This window comes from Martes martes (assembly GCF_963455335.1).
Source record: "Martes martes genome assembly, chromosome: 3".
Taxonomy (NCBI): domain Eukaryota; kingdom Metazoa; phylum Chordata; class Mammalia; order Carnivora; family Mustelidae; genus Martes; species Martes martes.
In genome coordinates, this window is record NC_137890.1 from 3,526,134 (window position 1) to 3,548,215 (window position 22,082).

The 22,082-nt window shown below is 43.3% G+C and overlaps 1 protein-coding gene across 1 annotated transcript in view; it reads right to left on the reverse strand.

Moving 5' to 3' along the window:
- Positions 1-22,082, reverse strand: part of MYO16 (myosin XVI) — a 442,217-nt gene that overhangs the window by 153,142 nt on the left and 266,993 nt on the right. Inside the window, exons 21-22 of the mRNA XM_080798962.1 lie at positions 14,850-15,002; positions 10,761-10,961 (exon numbers count right to left, since the gene is read on the reverse strand). Of these exons, the coding sequence (XP_080655088.1) occupies positions 10,761-10,961; positions 14,850-15,002 (354 nt within the window). The remainder of the gene's footprint in view (positions 1-10,760; positions 10,962-14,849; positions 15,003-22,082) is intronic.

The following is a 22,082-nucleotide window of genomic DNA, read 5'->3' on the forward strand; positions in this document are numbered from 1 at the left end:
CTCCCCTCTGTTCTCATGCTGGTCGAGCTTATCCAGAGACTTTCCACACTGCAAGCACGCGTTAGGACGACGGGGTTTGCAACAGAACGCACGTTCTACCTCACTCGGCAGTGAGTTAAAGACAAACCGAACTGTTAATTGTATTATCACATATACAGCCTGTTTTTAATATGGAAATCTGTATTTCCACGGGTGAAGTGCTCAAAGTCAAAGTTTCTACAAGGGAGCCACCTTGGGGGGCGTCTAGGTGGCTCAGTCAGTGAAGCGTCGGTCTTCAGCTCAGGTCACGATCCCGGGTTCCTGGGATCGAGCCCCAAGTCGGGCTCCCTGCTTGGCGGGAAGCCTGCTTCTCCCTCTCCTCTGACTGCTGCTCCCCCTTGCTTGTGCATGCGCGCACGCTCTCTGTCAAATAAATAAAATCCTTTAAAAAAAAAAGGGACCCCTCCCCCCAATGACAATTCAGGCATTTTAGGATCTCCCAGATGGTAACATGGAGCTTCTGGCGGCACGGTGTGTGCGTGTGTTTACTTTATCTATCTACTGAAACTGATTTCTCTGTCAATGTCCACCTCTATCGGTCTACGGCTCCCGTGCCTAGTTTGGGTACACGATATGCAAATGTGGCCATAAATGCTTTTCCACAGCCTCTCTCCCGCATCCCCTAAGCCAGCGGGAAGGGGGCTTCACGGGACCCCTCTCGTACGCTGACATTGCCCCACCACTCAGGGAAACGTGGCAAGCTGGTGTTTAACTCCACCAAGAAGCACAAACTCAGATGTGGGCAGGCGACGGGGGGACAGGGGACAGGAACAGCCCGTGCTGACGCCCCTGTCAGCTCCTGGGCAGAGCACAGAACAACTCAGGTTTCCCATGATCTACAAAGGCCATGGGGAGGTTCCCGTATGTGGTCCCTAAGCCCGAGTTCTGTGACACCCTGGCCAACAGGGCGGGAGCCGGGGCTGGCAGGGAAGGAGCCCGGTGCAGAGAGTCCGTGGGAATGAACCCGGCCCAGGGCCACGGGGGTCAGCCAGCCCAAAGGGTCAGCGCCACGCAGGCAGGGGTGGGGTGTCTCGGGGACACACGAGAGCCCTTAGAGTGAGTCCTAGACACTGGAAGGCATCGTTTGTGGGAAACCACTGAGACACAGTGAGACCACGCAGCTCAAGAAAAGAGAGAAAACAGGACCCCCGAGGTCGCTGTACGGAGAGCATCCTCTGTGGCGAAGGCAGGGGGGCTCACCTTTCAGGTACGTTTGTAATGACGACGATTAACAAGGACCAGAAGTTCCTCATTACGGAACTGAGTCTGTGAGCACCAGAGAAAGCCAAGGAAGGACGTCCTATTGCTGGACAGAGACCAGAAATATCACTGGAGCTGCCTGGGTTTTTAGCTGGTTCCAAGGAAAGGACTGTCTCTGCTGAACACATTTTAAAAAGCAGCGTGAGCCAAAAATAAAATTGAATCTGATTACATCCCCCGAGTTGCTTGTTCAGCTCTCAGGTACGTGAAGAACAAGCGTGTGGGAACGATCTGGAAGATCTGGTCTTCAGAAGGGAGAGGGGGTTTTATTCTTCTATCGGGGAGACAGAGGTCGGTGGCGAAATTGCTTAAAAGAGCGCTGATGAGCCCGCTGACGAGGACAGCAGCCTGTGTGGCCAAGAGCGTGTCCATGATTAGCAAGCGGGATGGGATAATCACCTTTAACTTCGGACAGTGTCACTGGAGAAACAGCAAGACCAACGGAGCAGAGGCAGGTCCTACACTTTTAAGTAAAACCGTTCACTCATTCCTTAACTGGTAACTAGAGCCAGTCGGCATCACGAGCCATGAGCGAGGGGCCAGGAACGAGGGTCCCGGGGCAGGAAGGGAGCATTCGGATTCAGGAGTAAGGAGGGGAGAGGGGCTGGTATTTGGCAATTAACTGGGTTTCCGATTTTACCCTGAGTTGAAAAGTGGGACAAATACGGGAAATCAGTTTCACGGCTTTACTTTTTTGAAGGGAGTTGACGGGAGAGAGAGAGCGTGGGAGGTGGTTTGGGAATTGAAGGCGGTGCGCTTCTGGACCGGCCGAGAGCCAGAGACGCTGGCCAAGGAGAGGTCTTAACAAGCACATGTGCAGGCGGGAAGCCCACAGACAGAGAAGAGTTTCGGGGCTCGTGTCATGCAGGAGAGGGACTCTTGAGGGCATATAAAGTCCCAGCAGGAGACATAAAATACTCTCTTGGGAAACATCGGTATTTGTGGAATGGAAGTAAATTCACTTTTCAGTCAAATTTATCATCCCTTTCATGTGGGGCAAAATATGATCTCTAGAAAAGAGGTGGTTGGGATCACCGGGTGATAAAAACTCTAAACTTTGGAATCTCCTCTTGACTACAACATATCACATCGGAATGTGGGTAAAGACTGGATTTTAGGAAAAGAAATGAAAGATCGTTCTCAGGCAAATACAAATGAGTCTGGTAATTCTTCATGCGTGGTTTCAGCTTTCTGTCTGAGGTTTGCTAAAAAGAGTCTCAATTTCAAGAGGAGTCGTAAATTGATCCCTCTGTAGCCATCAATATTTATAGGTAGAAGCTTCTACTTTTTACTTTTCTATTAAGCCATTGTATCTAACAGTATTGCTTGCTTTCATTCTCACTCATTTTACGTTACAAATACTGATAAACAAAGAAAGTTCGGAGCACACACAGCATTATTGTAAGTGTCCTTACCTAGCATCTGAATATAGACATTTCCTTGAAATTGCCATATCTGAAATTTATGAATATGCCTCATTGGTTCCTTTTAAAGGGGAAAAAAAAAACCAATCAACTAACAACAAGATATCAATATTCTAGGAAACCCAAAGTTCCTCATTTACAACTTTCTGTCAGTCCACGAAGATAACAGAACCTATTAAATCCCTGAAGAAACAGTGAGATTCCCTGAACGAGAGCCTGCATTTTCTCTTCCAAGCAAAACCCCGAATGAGGAAACATTTATCAGGTCTCCCACAGAAATTTACGCCAGAGGCAAAATTGATAGAACAACGGAGCACCAGGGGCCTGGTGGAGTTAATTTTTATTTTTCCAGGAGTCTGCCCAAGAAGTCAGCAAATACGGATGTAAATTAAACTCATTCTGTGTGGGTCAAGATATCTTTGTCAAATAACCTTTAATGGTATCCATTTGGCTTAGACCAGACAGATTTCATTGTTATGTCTGGGGATTCTGCCTGGAGAAAAGAAAGAGAAATAAATGAAAGGCTCCTTATTGATTAGTTCGTCTCCTTTTTCTTTTGATTTAAAGGGTCACTTTCTGAGTCTTCTTGGGTACATCGTGTCTCGCACAGGTCTCCGGGGTGAAGGCCAGTCGACAAGCTACAGAAGGCGTTTCTGGGGCAGGTAGAACTGGGAAACTGAACAGGCCACCATTTCCCCTGCACACGCAAAATATAAATACGTCCGAGGGGCAGAGAGGCTTGCTGTCATCAGGGCATCACCCAGAATCCATGGCAACGTCCCTGCTTCTCAGATCTGAGTAACAGCACCAATCTCAACCGATATATCTCCAACTCAGTTCCTCCAGCAACAGGGGTAGATCTTATTCAAGGAGGAGGGGGAAATCAGATGTTTTATAGACTGGCCACAAATCGGCAACATCATTCTTCCCCCACATGGCATCTATCAGCAATGTTTTAGTAATACGGTCCTCATAAATGTGTGTGGACATCAGGGATAGGGACACTAATGACCAAGGCCTACGTGTCTGGGATTACAGAGTGCTCCGCGGGGATGCGGTTTAGGGGACGGAGAAAGGAATCCTGGTGAAAACGATCAAAATCCACCCACAGAAAGACATATCTAAAGCACATTATATAAAGGGGCTCTACATTTTCAAACTGTCATAAAATTACATTTCAGAATATGTAGTATGGAAATTGCAGAGAATGCTTTCATTTCCTTGAGGCAAACTGTAATGGAAAGGATCTTCTAAAATCTGCAGTAAAATTCCACACACCTCTTTGCACCATTAAAATAGTAGCCATAAAACTAAATGGCAAAGAACATAATTTTTCACAAAAATTCTCTTAGATCAAGGTAGAGCTACTTAACATGAAAACAACCTGTATATTCAGTGATAAACATTAACATAAGTTAAAACATTATGTAAATGTTTTTTCTTCTATTATCACAATTTTCACAGATAGAAAAATATCTCTATTTCTGCACCTTCCACTCAAGTTTTCCAAGCATGATAGCAAGAAAATACTATAATATAACTTTGGTGGTTACATTTCCCCTATCACCTGCCGAAGTGACATTAATTATGAGAAATAAAAATAAACATTCTAATGTGACTTACAAAGCTTTGCTTCAGGCACTGGGCACATTCATAAGCTACAAAGATTAACAAACCTATTTTTTAACTAATGAAGGGCATTTTATCACTAACAATTCGAGCGAGTCAATTGGGCCCTTAATATGCTCGCCTAAAAATATGTCCAGTTGGTAGATGATCCCTGAAATAGATTCCAGTCATCAATACTTGTTATCAGTGAGTTCAAAATCCTGCCACGGAGAGTGGTACTTCTGCACAGACAGACCTTCAGCTGTTATCGGGGGAAAGATGACTCACGTTAGACGGAACATCTCAAGAGAATCAGATGTGACGTGATTTCTTGCCAACATGTGACCTTCAGAACAAGTTCATGAGGTTCACAATATATTCTCCTGAATTGCAAACTTTATGCATGTGGCCACTGAAGGTCAGTGTCCCCCTCAACGTCCTGGCGACGGAGTCCCTGTGGGCTCTGTAGAGCTTCCCTGCCATACCACGAGGATTCCAGGACTGTAGACAACAAACGCTTGAAGAATTTCACACACAACGCGGTGGAGATGGGGAAATGCGTGGTCCTCGGAATGGAAGTGAAATACGGTATTGTGACCTGTTACCCTGTGGTGGGTTCAGTAGTGTACCCTCAAATTCCATGTCCACCCAGAACCACAGAAGGTGACCTAATTTGGAAATAAGATCTTTCAAAGATGTCATGATATGAGTAAGATGAGGCCGTAAGGGAGAGGGAGGGTCCGAAATTCCACTGGATGTCTTCCAAGAAGAGGAGGGGACAGAGAGCTGTGAAGACAGAAGCAGAGGTCGGGAGTGATGTCTACAAGCCAAGCGACGTGGACGGCTGGCAACCACCGGGGGCCGGGGGAGAAGCCTGGGACAGAGTTTTCTCAGACTCCGCTCAATGAGCCAACCCTGCTGACATCCGATTTTGGATTCTGGCCTCTGGAAATGTGGGGATAAATTTCTGCTGTTTCCAGCCGCGCGGCATGTGGAACCTCGTTAAGTCACCCCCAGGAGACTCATGCATAGCGGTGCTTTGACAAACCACTGAACTCCCCGAGGGCTGACTTGACTGGAACACTGACACTGCAGCGTTTACACACGAGGCCTCCGAAGCACTTTGCGAACCGGAAAATGCCACGCCAGCGTCAGACACCACTACTGATGAGGGAAGGGAGAGATCAGTGAGATGTGGCTTAGGCCAAGAAGCTACTCCTAAGACGGCTAAGGTCTGGAAAGACAGGAAAATGGTATTTCAGGTGAAGAAAACCAATAGAGGGGGAGAAATGTCGGGGTCTCTTTCGAACGAATCAAAAGTGGTAAAGAAATTCCATAACGTTATGAGTTAAAACCACTCCCGCCTCTTCCGATCTGTGAACGCTGACCCGATGGACACGTGTGTTACTTGTTGTAACAAATGACCGCAAGCGGCTGGCCCAGAACAAGGGAAATTTGTTCTTTCACAGTTCTGGAGGCCAGAACTCGGACATCGGGCATATCTTTACGCACCCGGAGGCTCTAGGGGACATGGCTTCCTGCCTTTTCTAGCTCCTGGGGGCCCTGGAGCACCTTGCCCTGTGGCTGCATCTCTCCTGTCCCTGCCTCCTTGCTTGTGTGGTCTCCCTTTCTCTCACGAACCTCCCTCTGCTTCCTTCTCAGAAGGGTACTTGCCCTTGGATTTAGAGCACTCCCCGATCATCCAGGGTGATCTCCTCACCTCGAGATCCTGGACTTCATTACGTAAGCAAAGGACCCTTTCCACAGAAGGTTCCATTCTGAGGGCCTAGGGATGAGCACGTGGCCACACCTTTTTTGGGGGGCCACCATTCAGTCCATTGCAACATTTAAGGGTTTGGGGAGAGAACGAGGCTGAAACGTAGACACATGATCTCAGACAAGAACAGTATCACCAACTTGACTTGTATAAACCAGGCCAGTCATACAGGACACTCATCCGATCCAAAGAGCATCACTTTGTGTCAGAACAAACGATCGCAATAAACAATTTTCAAACACAGACCTTATGAGCAGACAACGAGGTCAGATAGGCAAGCATCATGTATTTTGTAACCATTACTCTGACCTGTATTTTCATTAATTTCATTTTTATTACTTCTGATCGCTTTCGTGTCTCCTAATCTATTCACTTTGCTCACATTAAAATTTAGGACTTCGAAGTACTATTTCCTATTAGAGTCAGCTCAGAACCACCTTGATGGAAATTCAGATTTCCTGGGAGCCAATGTCTTTTTCCAAATCATAATTCTTCTTTCTTTCAAGATTCTTAATTTTAAAAGCCAATAAAATTAGACACACTTCTGGATTTAAAGTGTATCCATCACTTAAATCACCGCTGGAAGTTTAAGAGCAATTCCTAAAACAGCTAATCCATATATGATTTAAAATTTGCTAAAACAAATAACAACAACCAAAACCCCGTAAGCTTTCTTTAATTCACATCCGTGCTCATTAATGAGACCCTGTTAATATTTCATGCACAGCCTCTCCCCATTTACTTTAAAATATTTCTGTAATGGAGATTGGAAAATACACCAGGCTCCTATGAGTAATGAAAAATTCAAATGTGTTTAGGAAAGATCTTCAGCTATAATTCAAATAATGTTGCTTAAACATTTCTAAAAGGACCTGGGAGCCTCTGCTCCAAACCAGATTAAGAAGCACGGTGGGGTCTTGTAGTCAGAGCAGAACGGTCCCTCCTGTGGGGGCTGGAGGCCAGTATCATCACCGGCCACAGTGGTCAGCCTTCCCAGGAGAGGGGAGTTTTCCCTCACAAAACCAGGTAACCCCATCACAGAAGAGCCGGGGGGGATCTGAGCAACACTCGAGCCCATCCGTCTGGCCAAAGAAGAGGACGCAAAGCAAACCGGGCCCCCGAGAGCCACTGAGCTCCTTCCCCGGGCCAGCTTTATCACCAAAGAGTCCTTCAGGGACGCTCATACGATGGTCCAAGAGATCGTGTGTGCTGTTGCTAAACTAGCTGGTTCTCGGCTATGTGTCTTGCTTTATAAAATGCAGAATATGCTGCTTTCCTTGAAAATGCAGTAGCTCAAGATTATATATATGTAGCTACATCTCATGATTAGAAAGGCATACGGCTTGACATATTGCCACAAATTACATATAATCTATACTGTAACATGTGAATGAGTCCTTCGGGAGTCCTTGGGCTAAGACTCATTAGCAGATCTCAGGGAAATGAAAGATTTTTCTAAAACCACAAAATTGACTCCAATTATGGAAAATCCTGCTTAAAACATAAAGGCACTTTTACAGAAAAATTCATAATTCCATGGGACTTGGCTCTGTGGCAGCTAATCAATGGACTGGCTCTACTCTGCTTTCCTGCTATCAGAGCTGCAGGAAATAATTGTATTTATTCACACTGTTCACTGTTCTTTCCCAAATTAAACAACAACAACAACAACAACAGAAAAAAACAACAAAAACTGAAATTGAAATTCTATTAAGTGGTTGTGGAATAATTTTTAGAAGCAAACAGAAAATAATTAACAAACAAAACATTATTCCAAAGCTTGGTCCCATTCTGTTTAATGCAATTAGCATTTATTGAACAACCTGACACGTCTCCAAGATTCGATACAAACAGACTCGTGAGGCGGGTCAGGTAGAGACGGTCTGAAGACAGCTTCCACGAAACTTAAAGGAAAATAGGGAAGTAGTTTTCTAAAATCACTACTTATGGCTTCCTGTAATATTTCAACTAAATCTCATGAATTCATAACTGCTCAATATAAGGAAAATATAGATTAAAATGTGAATATGGGACTAGAAGGTTGGCTACACTATAAAAAATTTTAAAGGCTGAATCTCTCCTATATAAAAGGTAGTGAATAAGTTAATAACAGGCGAGGAGTGTGTGTGTGTGTCAAAATCTCACACCGAGGCCCTCTCCACTGCGATTCGCGGCTCAGCCCATCCACGGCGCCATGACACCACAGCATCTCCCCAGGACGCTCCTGGTCCACCTGTTCCATTCAGGTGCATCTCCTGCCGACCCCCTTCCTCCTTCTTTTCTCTTGGTTTTCGTGATTCTCTCTCCTACGCCTTTTCTCCACGCTCTTCGCGAGGGAAATGATCGAGACACACATTTCCACAAATATGCCTATGTTTCTAAAAACAACCAACCCCTTTTATCTGTCATATCCTATTGAAGTTTCTATTAAAAATCTCAAAATCAAAACATCTACACTGAGTCTCTTTCCTTCCAGACTGCCTCTTCTCCAGGATTCCTCTCGTGGCTGGCGCTGGCACCGTCCATCCATGGTGGAGAGAGCGACTCCTGTCATTTCAAGCTGCGGCTCCTTCTCTCCTCGGGACGTGGCGTCTGTCAGCTCGGCAGCCTCGTCTCGAGAACACCACCTCTGCGGTCTTCTGCTGTGGTCCAAAGGGCTCTCTTTTGAGTGTTCCCAGAGCCCCCTTCCACTTTGCCCCAATCCATCCTCTACCGCGTCCTCTGTTTTCCTTACTTCGTCCCCCGCACTGCCTGAAGATACGCGGGGAGTTCACTCCGTCAAGAGGACAAAGTCCTGACTAGTCCATGTATATTTATGCATGCTTTGGTCCAAAAAGCTTTTTTTAAGACTTATCTCCAGCCAATCTCTAGAGACTTAACTGTACTTCTTGTACCATTTCCCAAATACAGGGTGGGTGGACACGGCAGAAGGGCCCACGGCGCTCTCGGGAACAGCCGCCTTCTTGCACCGCACACATCAGAAGGTGGGAACATTCCCAGGCCTCCTTGCAGCTAGCGTCTGATGGCTCTTCAGCTTCTACCCGTCTGGCACTCCTGCTCAGGATCCTGAAGGTAGGCGTGGGGGAGCTTCTGCTGCGTCTCCTGCACGTCTCACGAGCATGTCATGAAGACGCTCTGCCTTCTCTGGCAATGGACACTGGTCACTGGCTCACTGACCTCTCCATGCTGACGACCGGGGAGGGGCACGTTCCTGGTGTCAGCGGTGGGTGGCAGGAACTGAGAGTCACTGCCTGGAGCAGCAGCTTCTCCATCTGGCTGGAAACTCCCGGGTCAAAGGCAAGGCCACAGGTACGTTGGAAGCCCCATCACGTGGTGTGCTTTTGAGTCATTCCTGAATGTTCAACATAGGGTCTCCCGGTAAGTATTTCCCTAGACCAAATTATTTTCCACCTGAACAACTGAGGTGGATTCCGTCCCATGCAATGGAGTCCTGGGGGTTGGCGATGCCATTCAAACGTCCACGTCTCCACCAGAATGCGCCCTTGTTTTATCCTTCCTGAGCGCTAGCTCATCCCCAGAGGCCTCGGCCACACCTGACCTCCTCCAGAAAACATTTCTACAATTTCTTTGGGAGCCAAATGATGACTTCGTTCTCCAGGTAATGCAGAACTTTGTTAATATTACCTATGCTACTATAAGCAAATTATGTCATAATTATATGCTAATTTGCCTTTTCCTTATTTGTCGACAGTGAGGTACTTGAGGACAAGGAATTCTTCATCTTTGCTTCTCTAATGCTCGGACTTGGGCATCTAGTAGAGTCTCAGTGAACATGGTCTGAAATGACCTGAAACACGTGGACTGGAGGCTTTGCCCTCTGATAGGTAACCGCTGCTAAGGGCCGAGGGGGGGAACCCAGGGGCCACAAATTCAAAGGTGGAAGGTGGTGGCCGCAGATGGACCTGGACGGAAGGTAAGTGGAATGTGGATTCGAGCATCAAAAGTTGGTGACAATGGGACCTTGTGAAGAAGAGGCGGGTATTTCAAGCTTGATTAGGAGGAGTGGAAGCCCGGAGGGTATGGGTTTTGCCCTGGGGGTGGGGTTGTGACACAGAAGTCATGGCTAAAATGACTGGCATCAGCTCAGAGAACCTGGGATATTAGCTGGGCCTAAGGGGTGTGAGGTTTTTATAGACAGTTAAGAGAAGGTCCTTGAAGGTGTTTAAGGAAGAAGCATGTTTTACTAAGCTGTTTAGGGAACTGAGAGAGGGTGGAGAGTAGCTCTCTTTACTCAGGTTGACATGCTCTAAGAAAAATAATTTAATACTAAAAACTACACTGAAGGCAAGTCAAGTCAGAAGACCAATACCTCTTCGGCTAATGAAGGGATCCCAAAGTTCAGAGCAGAGCTGTCTCTGTTAAAACCAAGGCCCTCTTGCTCACATGATGTTTTAATCTGGGGAACGTTATGGAAGGATCTGGCCGCCTGCTTCATCACCCACATTCTAAAGATGCAAAGTCCTTCTCAGGTTGAAATAAAAGAGCTTAGGAAAGTAAAATGGTATGTGTTCTTCACCCAACTTCCATTCATTGAAATAATCAACTCTAAAATATCTAAAACTTGAAAGCTTGTCCCAAAGAAGTTTGGTCCCTCAGCGTACATGCTATACCACATTGCTCATTCAACTTACCCTTCCTGCGTAGTGCATGGTGGTGAAGGCCGTGCCCTGGTCTTTGAGCGCCATGTTCCCGTTCCCATCCTTCATGGGTGAATAGACTGCATTTGTGTTTGACGATTCAAGGAGACTTTGTAGTTTTTTGGGAAGATTTGGTTCCATTGACCAAATCATTTGACTTTCTTCATCCAACAAAGAGAGAAATCCAGATGGTTTCTGAAAATCAAGAAGAGATAGTATTTTTTCTTCCATTACTCAGTTTGATAGTTTTGTTATTATTGTACATGTATGTTCATTTGTATTTTCACTATCTTCATATAAGCACTCAAAAAATGAATTAGTCTACTTTTAATACACATCTATGTTTGCTCACTACTGTATCCCCAAAACCTAGCAAAACTCTGATGTAATGTAGGCCCAAAAAGTATCGGTTGATTTAGAATTGATAATGAGTAAATAAATTAAACAGTGTGTTTTAATGTCATTCAAATGCTGGAGTTATTAAAAAGTATATTCTCTTCTCAAAAAGAAAAATGGAATTTCCAACTAAAGGAGAAGTATAATTTTTCTTGACCTCTAACCCATATCAAACCCTTTATAGTTATGATGGGTCAAGTAACTTCTCCAAAAACAGAACTTAAATCATGTTGAGTCATAAAAATTGTAGAAAGACCCTACTGAGCAGGAAGTAGAAGTGACTATAATATTCCAATATTAGGAACTAGAAGAAGTACAGTTGGAAGCTATCACTTATAAAATCCAAATTGGAAGTCGGATAGTTTATAGCTGTCAAACACAGAAGCTAAAGTCACATATAAGCAACCACTTAAAATTAATCTCACGTGAGGGAAAACACGGCTTGAAAGGACTTCTCAGTTTGCCCTGACAGTTTGCTCCCCGCACACAGAACACCACGGCGCCCACTCGGTTTACGCGCCAGGTGAATCATGTTGACCCACTGCTGTTTATCTTTTCTTCCCTAGGAAAGTTCTTCTGTCGACATGTCAAATCTACCTTTAAAAATCAGGTAATTTATGTTATTTATTTACCTCATTCTGTCATATAGCTGAGTTCTTCGCATCAACCCAGTGTGCTTTTGGAAGTGTGAATACCATAAAATAATTCTTCTCAGGAAGTGAAGAGACATATTGACCCCCCTAGCGACTCAGTTTGCATTTTGACCCAAGGTCACCAAACCAACCACCACAGGCCTTTCATCTTATTCGTCTGGCCAGTAGAAAGTTGTCTCTTTGTGGCTAAAATACTTCAGTTGTTTTAGGCCTTTTGGGGTTTCCTGCTCATGGTAGAGAAAATGCAAAGACTAGATACAGTTGTCCCAGGGCTGTAAATGTTGACATCCTTCCAGTGCCACCCGTAGAGAAGAAAGTTTGAAAATGGCGGCCTGGGGAAGGATTTATGCCTGATGGGGGCTCACGTACCAGGGGGAGCCCTTTGGGAGACATTTGGCATCTGAAGGAGCATCTTTGGAATGAGCAGACAGCCTCCCTGGGAAGGAAGAAGATGGGTGGATAAACGGGGAAGGAGCATGAGGAAGGAACTGGGTAGGCCTGTAAGAAGCAAGTTGACCCACCTCAGCAAATGACCTCGGTCACTAACACCTCCAGAGACTTGTGTTACCAACACAGAAATGTATCTGATAAGGGGATGTGGAGAAGGAAGTCCATTGGATGGTACATTCTCAGATAACAAAGGGCCCTATAAAGAGCCAGACGTAAAAAACTGAAGCGTAGGTACCCACAATGGATGGAGAGAGGCCCTAAAAGAAAATTCAGTGAGGAGCTGGAAGAGGGCTGGTCTTGCCTGGGAAGTGCTGAAAGAACAGATTCTTCATTTCAGTGTGTAGCAACCTATTTGCTGAAGAGTAAGCTCTTGATACATAAGATCAGTATTTGCTCCTCTACCCATGCCTTTGAGCATCAGGCCATGACACTCCTCCAGATACCGTTACACTTACTCCCCTCACACACACACATACATGGGCACACACAGACATGCAGTGGAAGGGTGAATGGGCTGGTTAAGGACATTGCAAATGCATCCATGTTTGGGGGGCTGACAGACCTCTTTAGAGGCTCGAATTTAAAGCTTTAATGGGTGTTTCAGTAACTCAAAGTCAAGGCCCTAAGTAGTATAAAGGAAGGGATCACTTCCAAAATAGCCAACCTGTTCTACTCCAAAAGCAAGATGATGTTTTCCAAGGATAAGGTGGTTGGAAACCAACAAGATATATATATTTTTTAAAACACTGTAATTTGTATTGTCTCCCAAAGTTTTTAAATTTGTACATAGTATGTCTTCTGGATGTTTGATATAAAAACACGGAAGAATGATAGTAATGAAACTTAAAGACTTGGAAACTTGCTGACATGTCTGAAGAAGAAAATAGAACTAGGAGAAGTCATAAAAAATGGTGTCCAATTCCTTCAGAAGTGAGGGTTTAGGAGAGACTGTTCTACAAAATGTATGTCATTTCACCTTGACAGCAGAAAGCATTGAGGACCAACAGGGTAACAACGAACACTAGACACACAGAGAGTCAGGTAAGAATCTAGATCCAAGCCCTCCATTCATGGATATAAGACTAATACATATTTGTTGAAAAATGAATTAATGGCTTAAGCAAAAATCACAGATGTTTGTGAGCAGTAGTGGATTATGGGTACTAGGAAGGAAGCAATATGCTTCCTTTGTATTATAGGGTATGCCTGTCTGGTACACAGACTTGCAGATTTGTAGGTAAATACTCAAGCTTCACCCTATACTTGGTACATCTTTTCATTTTTATGGGTATCAAAGAGAAGCAGGAGTGAGAAACACCCACTCTCATTTCCAACTCATTCTGATGAGGGTCCTCCTATTGAGATAATTATGACTCCATGGTGAAATCTCAAGGATGGCCACAGAAGAGAGAGAAAGAACATCATGGCCACTGAAGAGATAGAAAGAATGTCATGGCCATCAAAGACAGAGAAAGAACTTCATGGCCATCAAAGACATAGAACATCATGACCATCAAAGACATAGAAAGAACGTCATGGCCATTGAAGACATAGAACATCACGGCCATTGAAGACATAAAAAGAACATCATTTGGCTGGCCAGTGGTTGGCAGTCAAGGATACAGCAGCCAGCGAGAATGAGGGCAGCAAGTTTCTGAGGTTTCCCATACACAGTTCACTACATACTGCTGTTGGTTTGAAGACATTTTCAAACCTTGTATAAAGAAGTTATACACCATGTGTGTCATGATGAGGGATGGCTTTCTGGAGGAAGATGGCTTCTTCTGTCATTAAAATAAAGAAGGTTGACAAGTTTGTAAGAAGAACAAGAATATTTCACATACTTGGTAAAGGTATAAAGTAAATTTACAAGTCTACATTTATAGAAATAAAGGGTGGAAAATTACAGCCTATGTTCTCCAGTGGCTGAAAGGCATCAGTTTTAAACAATGTTCAAGTGTTTTAGAGATAGTATCAACATATGTATATCATGTCTTCCTACATTAGTACAGAGGGATTGCTGTTTGTGTGGCAGATTTTTGTTTTTATGATAGAGATACGAGGCAAAGTTTTTTGCATTATAAGGTAGAAATAAAAAAAGGTAAGGATTGACACTGGCAGAGGTCCTAAGATGATACGTACACAAACATATTTTTCTGCCGATGTTTTTCCATATTTCAATTTACAAACTTCGGAGATAAATTAAAAAGATCTTGTTGAATTTGTTCTATGAGCTTGTTAGTCTTAGTATTGTTTTATAAAATATTAATTTTGTACATTGAGCATTTGTAACTGTGCCGAAGGGGGAGTTTTATTGACATAACCGATGTTGAATATTTTTATAACAAAATGATCTGGTATTTCTAGTCCCTTCCAATGAATTGATGATTCTTCAAATGCCCCTGCAGGAAAAAGGGTAATTTGTGCTCCCAAATCGATTCTGAAAAAAATAAATTTCTGAAAAAATTAATACAGTGAAGTCTCAGATATAAAGCCATCTCACAACGAAGGCCCCTTGAAAGAAAATTCTTTGTCTCCAGTATATTTAAATCCTGTAAAGTATCTAATTATACTATATGAATACCTGGAAAAAAAAATCCAAAACTCCAGTCTGGTTCCCAGGAGAATAAGCTGTTTCCATGGTAACTCCCTCTTGTACACATTCTGTTTGCTCGTGTAGAAAAAGCACTTCATTGATGTAGTGGTGCATCTTCTCATTGGTCATGTTGACACAGAGCTATTGCGGGGGAGAAAGAAAAATAATTCACAAGGTGATTATGGCCATGCAGGTCCACTCGTTCCATGACCACTTCAGATGGGTGACATATTGACTCAAGAACGTTCCACACCAATTAGTCTATTGAGATAAAGCACTACAGAATTGCTTGAGAAGTCAAAGAGAAGAGTTTCACCTGATACTGTTGACTTCATTTGGTCTGATTATTCAACTTAAAGTGAGTATGTTAAAAACAAGAAGTATAATTACAAGAAGAAGTAACTCACAAAGTTGGGGTTTAAAATATAGTTGAGTAAAAAAAATTTCCAAAAGGAAATTATATCTGGGCTTTGTCAACAACTGAGGATAAAGGGTGGGTTTACCATGAAAGCCCGGGGACAAAAGAAACGTGTACTGCCACCTCACTTGTGTTATATATCCATGATGGCAAGAAAATGTGGGTTTCTTTCAGAAAGAATAATTGCTTTAAGCATTCTGTTGTAGAAATTTTTTTATCAGAAAATTTTTTATATTCCTCGAACTGTCAAATTTTTTCTTCCCATCCAGAAACAAATATGTTGTTTCTTAATCTTAAAAATTATCTTTAAATACTAAAAATCAATAAAATATCCCAAATCTAACAAAAATGAAGTCTTACTTCCTCTGTAGGCTACGTACGCTCTTGCTTTGTTGCTCTTTTTTCTAACAAGAAAACCTCAAAGGAGTTGTCTTTCCCTATTACCTCAAATTATTCTCCTCCCCAGTGTTGAAGCCACTCCAATAAACTTTTGCGCCCCCCAGTGTTCCCACAAGAATCACTTTGGCGGGAGTCACCAATGGCATGCATTCCTAAACCCAGCGTTCAACTCTAGGTGTTGATTTTCCTTGACCTCCCTGCACTATCTCACAGTGAATTCCTCTGCTTTCCTGGAAAGCTGCCTCCACTGTCTTCCAGGACACCACGTGCTTGTGGCCTCCTGCCTCACGGGCCTCTCCACCTACACCCACGTCCTTCACGAGCTCATTCTGTCTCCCAGACCACGCGTAAGTGAGCCACTATATTACACCAGGTAAAATCCATGGTGAAACCTCAAATGGTGAAAACCGACAAATCACTTAGGACTATTTAGAATTCAGTAACTTACTGAAAATAGTTAAAGATGAACCATTTATATAAATCAAAATAACAGATAAAAAGCTTTTCAAAGAACACCAGATCATACCTGCAAAGGAAACAATATCTAGGATTATGTGTAATATGAATGTGTTATAGTTAGACAATGAAAATGCCCAAGATTTTGTAAATCACACGGACTAAAATAGTCACTGGAGAAAAGAGGGACCACGCTAGGTTTCTCTTTTGCACATATCCAAATTCTCCTCCACGTCTGGTGTCCTTAAAACACCTGTTAAGTGGGAGCTCTTCCTAGATACTCCTGTCCTTCTACCGGGAGCTCCTGGTTTCTCTCTTGGACATATAAGAGCACCCCTTACGTTCCAGCTCTCAATCAGCGGGCCGAGTCGCTTTTGTAAATGACCAACACCAGGAATGCCTTAGTTCTCCATAGAGGTGCCGCCGCCTGCACATGAAGGGTGGGGCTGTTCATGATTGAAGAACAACGTGTGCAATGAAAGAAAGAGCCATTTTCTCATAGATCCAGCTATGTGGGGGGATGGGAGTTGATGGGATTCTACAGAAATGAAGTCTCAGAGGGAGAGGTTTCAGGGAGGAAAGAAACTCATCAGTGCAGGGCCCTGGCCAGCACACAGAGTTTGTCCTGAGACTGATGGTGTAATGTCAGGTTCCATTCTTTACTTCTTACCAGGACCAGAGTTCTGTGAGTAGACACATCTCTAATGTCTTCAGAAAAGGTGACACAGTGACAGGACTGTGGGCATGGCGCTACCTTGATCAAAGCATGACTGGAGAGCTGAAAAGGTAGAGGCTCAGGTGACCTAATCCAGTCAAGTTATTTCAATGATGCATGTACATCGATATTTTGTTATTAATGCAATAGATGGAGAATAATTGATAAGAAGTATGCCGAATGACATGCTTAAATAATAACTATATTCAAAATAAGATCTGAATACCCTATCTGGACAAAGAAAAACAAAAGCAATTCTTATTAGCTCCAGATCAGAAAATGATGGTCTGGGACTATTGCCCTATCTCCCATAGTTGGTTTTGTATCTCTGACTTCACAGTTAAAAAAAAAAAAAAAAGTTTTTGTAAATCTGGTGATAAAACGAATGTCTTAAGACTGAAAAAGCTTTCCTATTGCATTCTATTGCAAAATAAGATCTAAGTTAAAACTAAAATAAGAACTCTGCCACATTGTTGCTGTCTTGGAAATTAACTTTAAAACCTAAAGAACTAGAGACAATTCATTTAAACTTAGAATCATTCTTCACCTCATCTCCTTCCTCCTGCTACTCCAGCCCCAGCCGCTGGGATTTCTTGAATGTTCTTTCTTCTCTCCAATTCGGCCAGCATTTGTTAGAGCCTCTCCTCTCTGCCTCTTGACAACCAGAATTCATGAGATAGAGGCAAAATTGGAAGTTGTGTATATTTAAACTAAAAGTTTCTTAGACAAACCCTCACTTTCACTCATGTATTCTCTGAATATAAAAATATTACGACCCCCATCACTTCAGGTGACGATACGTCATGTAGGACATTTAACTTGCCTGCTTGGTTGTTATGGCAAAAACAACCTGAATATGGACACAGACCAGTAAGGCCGGCACATGACAGGCGGCAAACAAAGAGATGGAACTCATTATTTAAATATCATACAAAAAGATATTTCCTGGGCGCCTGGGTGGCTCAGTGGGTTAAGCCTCTGCCTTTGGCTCAGGTCATGATCTCAGGGTCCTGGGATCGAGTCCCGCATCGGGCTCTCTGCTTGGCACAGAGCCTGCTTCCTCCTCTCTCTCTTTCTCTCTGCCTGCCTCTCGGCTTACTTGTGATCTCTCTCTGTCAAATAAATAAATAAAATCTTAAAAAAAAAAAAAGATATTTCCTTTCTTGCAACTGTTACAGCCTAGCTTCACGTTCATCCGCTTGCTTTGTTCTGTCAAAACTAAGCGAGACCGGCTGACCAAGATCCCTGCTTTCCTTACTCTCCGGAGTATAAATCTCCAGAAGTGATTCTGGAAAGACAAACCCTTTCCCCAAAACAGTGTCGACTCTGCTCATAGGAGCAGCCCCACCAGGAACGTAATACATTTACTTGTTGCTCTCATTTCATCATAAACAAAAAAACAGAAATGTCTGAAAATTGTTATTGGGGAATAAAAATGGAAATATTAAAAATTATTTCACTTTGTTTAAAAAATCATATTTTGAGATGGTCCCCCAATCTACCCAGTTGTTACACTCCTTTAATACCTAAGTAATTTTGTTACCAACGATGAACTAACGCTATAAAAGACTGTTAAAATTTGGGGTGAAATATTCATGATAAATGAACAGAAAATGAATGACTCCATTAGGGAATGAAACTCCTGGAAAATACTCTCTTTAATTATACGACATTTTTCAAAATTTTTGATGTTAAAAATACATTAAATCATTTAAGAAAACATAAATACGTTCTATATCTCAGCAGTCCAAGCTTCTATGGAAGAAGTGGTTTTAAAGTGGTTACGGAGAGTGCACCTAAATGGAACGTATTTTAGGAAATGGATGGCGCAGGAGATAAAGGTGGGAGCCACGAAAAATAAGGAGATGTCTGATACTCTGTAATGTCTGATCTGTTACTGTCGGTTACTATGTTACAGTCTAATGAACATTCCCAAATGAGAATACCCATGGCCGATTCTCTAGTGTACAAGAAACACCTGAAGTACAGGACATGGACGTCTCCCCTCAGTTTGAGAGTCTTCTCGTTGAAGGTGCTTAGATGTGGATGTCCCAAACACACTGAACAGAATTTTCTTATCATTTCGCATTCACGATAGATGGCAGGTCTGTTTTTGCAAAAGTTACTTTCCAGGATAACCTGCCCACATCCTCTTGCCCTTGAGCACCTCATAGCTGAAAATCTCCCTATACCGTGGCTGGTCTGACCAACTTAGGCTTTTTTATAATACAGACAGACAATTCAATTGTTACTGTTTAACATTTTATTGAACTGAGTCTTGGCTCCGCTGAGCCAAGTGGGAATGTTTCAGGGGAAATGGAGGCACCAAGTGGGCATGTGGTCAAAGCCACAGCAAAATTAGAAAGAGCTGGAGGGGGTCAGAGTACATCTTTTTCTCCACCCCCCCCCCTTTTTTTCCCCAGGAAGGCCTAAAGTAACCTGCCAAACTTTGGCTAACAGGAAATGGATCTGGCCTGTGCTTCTGGATACAATTTGATTTCTTATTCTCCTGGTCAAGATGATTCGTAAAACATCCAGCTTCTCTACTAAGCCTTGACATTTTAAGCTGCAACACTGGATGGCATTTTGTGACATCGGGTGATCAGAAGCTTGTATTGTACATCATGTTCTTTGTATTTGGAGGGGGGAAAAAGAAGTCATTTATTAAAATCCCATAGGGAAAATTCCAGCTTGATGGGTAAAACTGAGTAGGCTGGGGGGTGGTTTTTGACTTGCAGCCTTTGTTACACTGGTGCTGTCTGAGACTGAAATGTTTTTGTGTTTCTAACAGAGAAGACCAATGCTGGGTGGGAAAGGAAATCACTGGGAGCATATACAGGTCAAAGTAGAACGGTTTCCAAATTCATGTTGAAGTCACGTGTACATTACAATTTTCTACGAAAACAGTTTGCCTTTCCTTAGTCTATATTATTTACAGCACCCACTGTTTGACCCAAAGTTAAAATCTACAGAGAGCGCTGCAGCATGAACTTTGAAACTGCCAGTGAACGTGGCTAATAGGAAAGTATCAGGGTATGTGAGATGCGTAGCTGGAAGTGGGGGAAATGAATGGATCCCATCAACAAAACGATGACCCCACTCGTGGCCAGAACCTACTTATTCCTGATACGGCTTCACTGCTGTGTTGCAGGTGCATATGTGGGTGTGTATTAAACGCAACGAGAAAAAGATACAGGGAGACATGTTTCCAGGCAAATTAGTTTACATATCTAGAAGCATCGGTCTGCATCGAAAACTGAGAATATGATTGACTTCACTGCAAAGCAACCATTTTTACTTTTTGACATTGTCCATCAGAATCCTAACCAGGTGGCACTGAATCTCTGGGTATTCCTCCGAGCAGCCTGGATGCAAGAGAAGGTGAGTATTCACAGATGAAAATGAGACAGTATAGCACGCACCCTTCTCTGATCCAAATACATGCTTCGTACATTAAGTGCCGTTGCTAACTGGTTTAATAATAAAAATGATGCACCCCTTGGAAACCCTCTTTAGTAACAGAACATTATTGCTTATCCAGATGGTCTATCATTTGTATTAATGACAAACTTAATTTCTTGAGTAAATTTTCACCAACTGTTCTCCCTTTATTTTTATTACTCAGTGAAATATCTCTGAAGCAAAAATATAATAGAGCATGACATTTACATCACAGAATTAAAGTAGGAGGTTAATGAAAGCCGACTCCAGGTGAAGGCAGAACCCCAGGCGTTAGACGACGATTGCCTCGGAGCTCTTACAGAACGCTGATGTCTCGGCCTGACCCCAAACCAATCAAGCCAGAGTGAGGCCCAGACACTGATACAGTTTAAAAGCTTTCCAAGTAATTTTAATATGTAGACACGGTGAGCACACCAAAGCATAGCACAGAGCATACACAATCCATTAAGTGATTTGTTTCTCAATGAATACAGATATGTATATATAATGCACTAATGCAATATTGTTAGATTGTGCAGGAATGATGTCAGATTTCAGACAGTCTGTATTTTCTACATGTGTTTAGCAGAACATTAATTCAATGAGATCTCAGTTGATACTGACTAAAAAAACAAATAAACAAACAAACAAAAAACCCACACTAAATCAGAAACCCACTGGAGAAACACTGAAGTGAGCTAAGTTAATGGGCTTCTCTGCAGGACTTCTCAGGGCCTTTCCTGTGCTGACAATCCTGTGAATCTCCACCTTACTTTTTCAAAGCATGCCTCGGGGCTCGCCAGATTGCTCTATGTTCTTTCCCCAGCAAATCAATCATTCCCAATTCTGACACATTATCTATAAAACAGCAGGTGCAGGGGCTGGTGAGGGAATGGCACCTCTCTGATTTGTTTCAGCTTTTAAATCCTCTAATTTATTTTGCCTTCTTTGAATGTCCTATTATGGCAGAGGCCTTTCTTCTCTCTGTCCTTGTTTGGGGAGGCCTATTTACTTTCTCTTAGCACCATCTGTCTCTACCTGATAGAGGGAGCATGGTTCCTCTGCCAGCACTCCGATGTCATGTACAAGTAGAGGCGTAGGGCACCGCGTAGACCCTGCGCCGGGCCTCTTCCCCCGCCCCTGGAGCCTCGGTCAGCAGGTAGCCACCGAGCGCCCACCCACGCCAGCCCCCCTGCTGCTGCTTTGGTGTCTTCCCTGGATTTGTTTGGTTTTCACCCTTTCCCGTCTCCCTGCCCTTCCCCTCCTCTTTGGTGGATTTTTTCCTAAACAAACCTCACGTCCTTGCAAACTTCCTTACAAACATCCTCTGGGTTCCCTTCGAAATTTCAAAATCAAACTTGCAGAACAGGTTTTAAGCAAATATAGTTCTATCACAGGCATAACAACATTGTTTCTATTCAGGGGCACCTGGGTGGGTCCTTCAGCGAAGCCGCGGCTCTTGGTTTCAGGTCATGAGCTCAGGGGTTGGGATCGTCCCCTCGTTGGGCTCCGCCCTCCGCTCCCCGCAAGGAGTCTGATCGTTTTCCTCCCTCGGCTCATCCCCCTGCTAACACTCGCAATAAATAAATAAATCTTTAAAAAAGAATTGTTTTTATTCAGGCAAAAACCACTTTCTCAACATTTCCTTACTGATTCTCTTATTTAGAGCAACACAGGCTCATTAAATAAATTCAGCATTCCAATGGGCCTGATTCATACTTGTGTTCTCCTCTAAGAAGGAGTAATGACGACTCTGGGATTTAAGGGATTGACTGAAGGGATCAGCCAACAA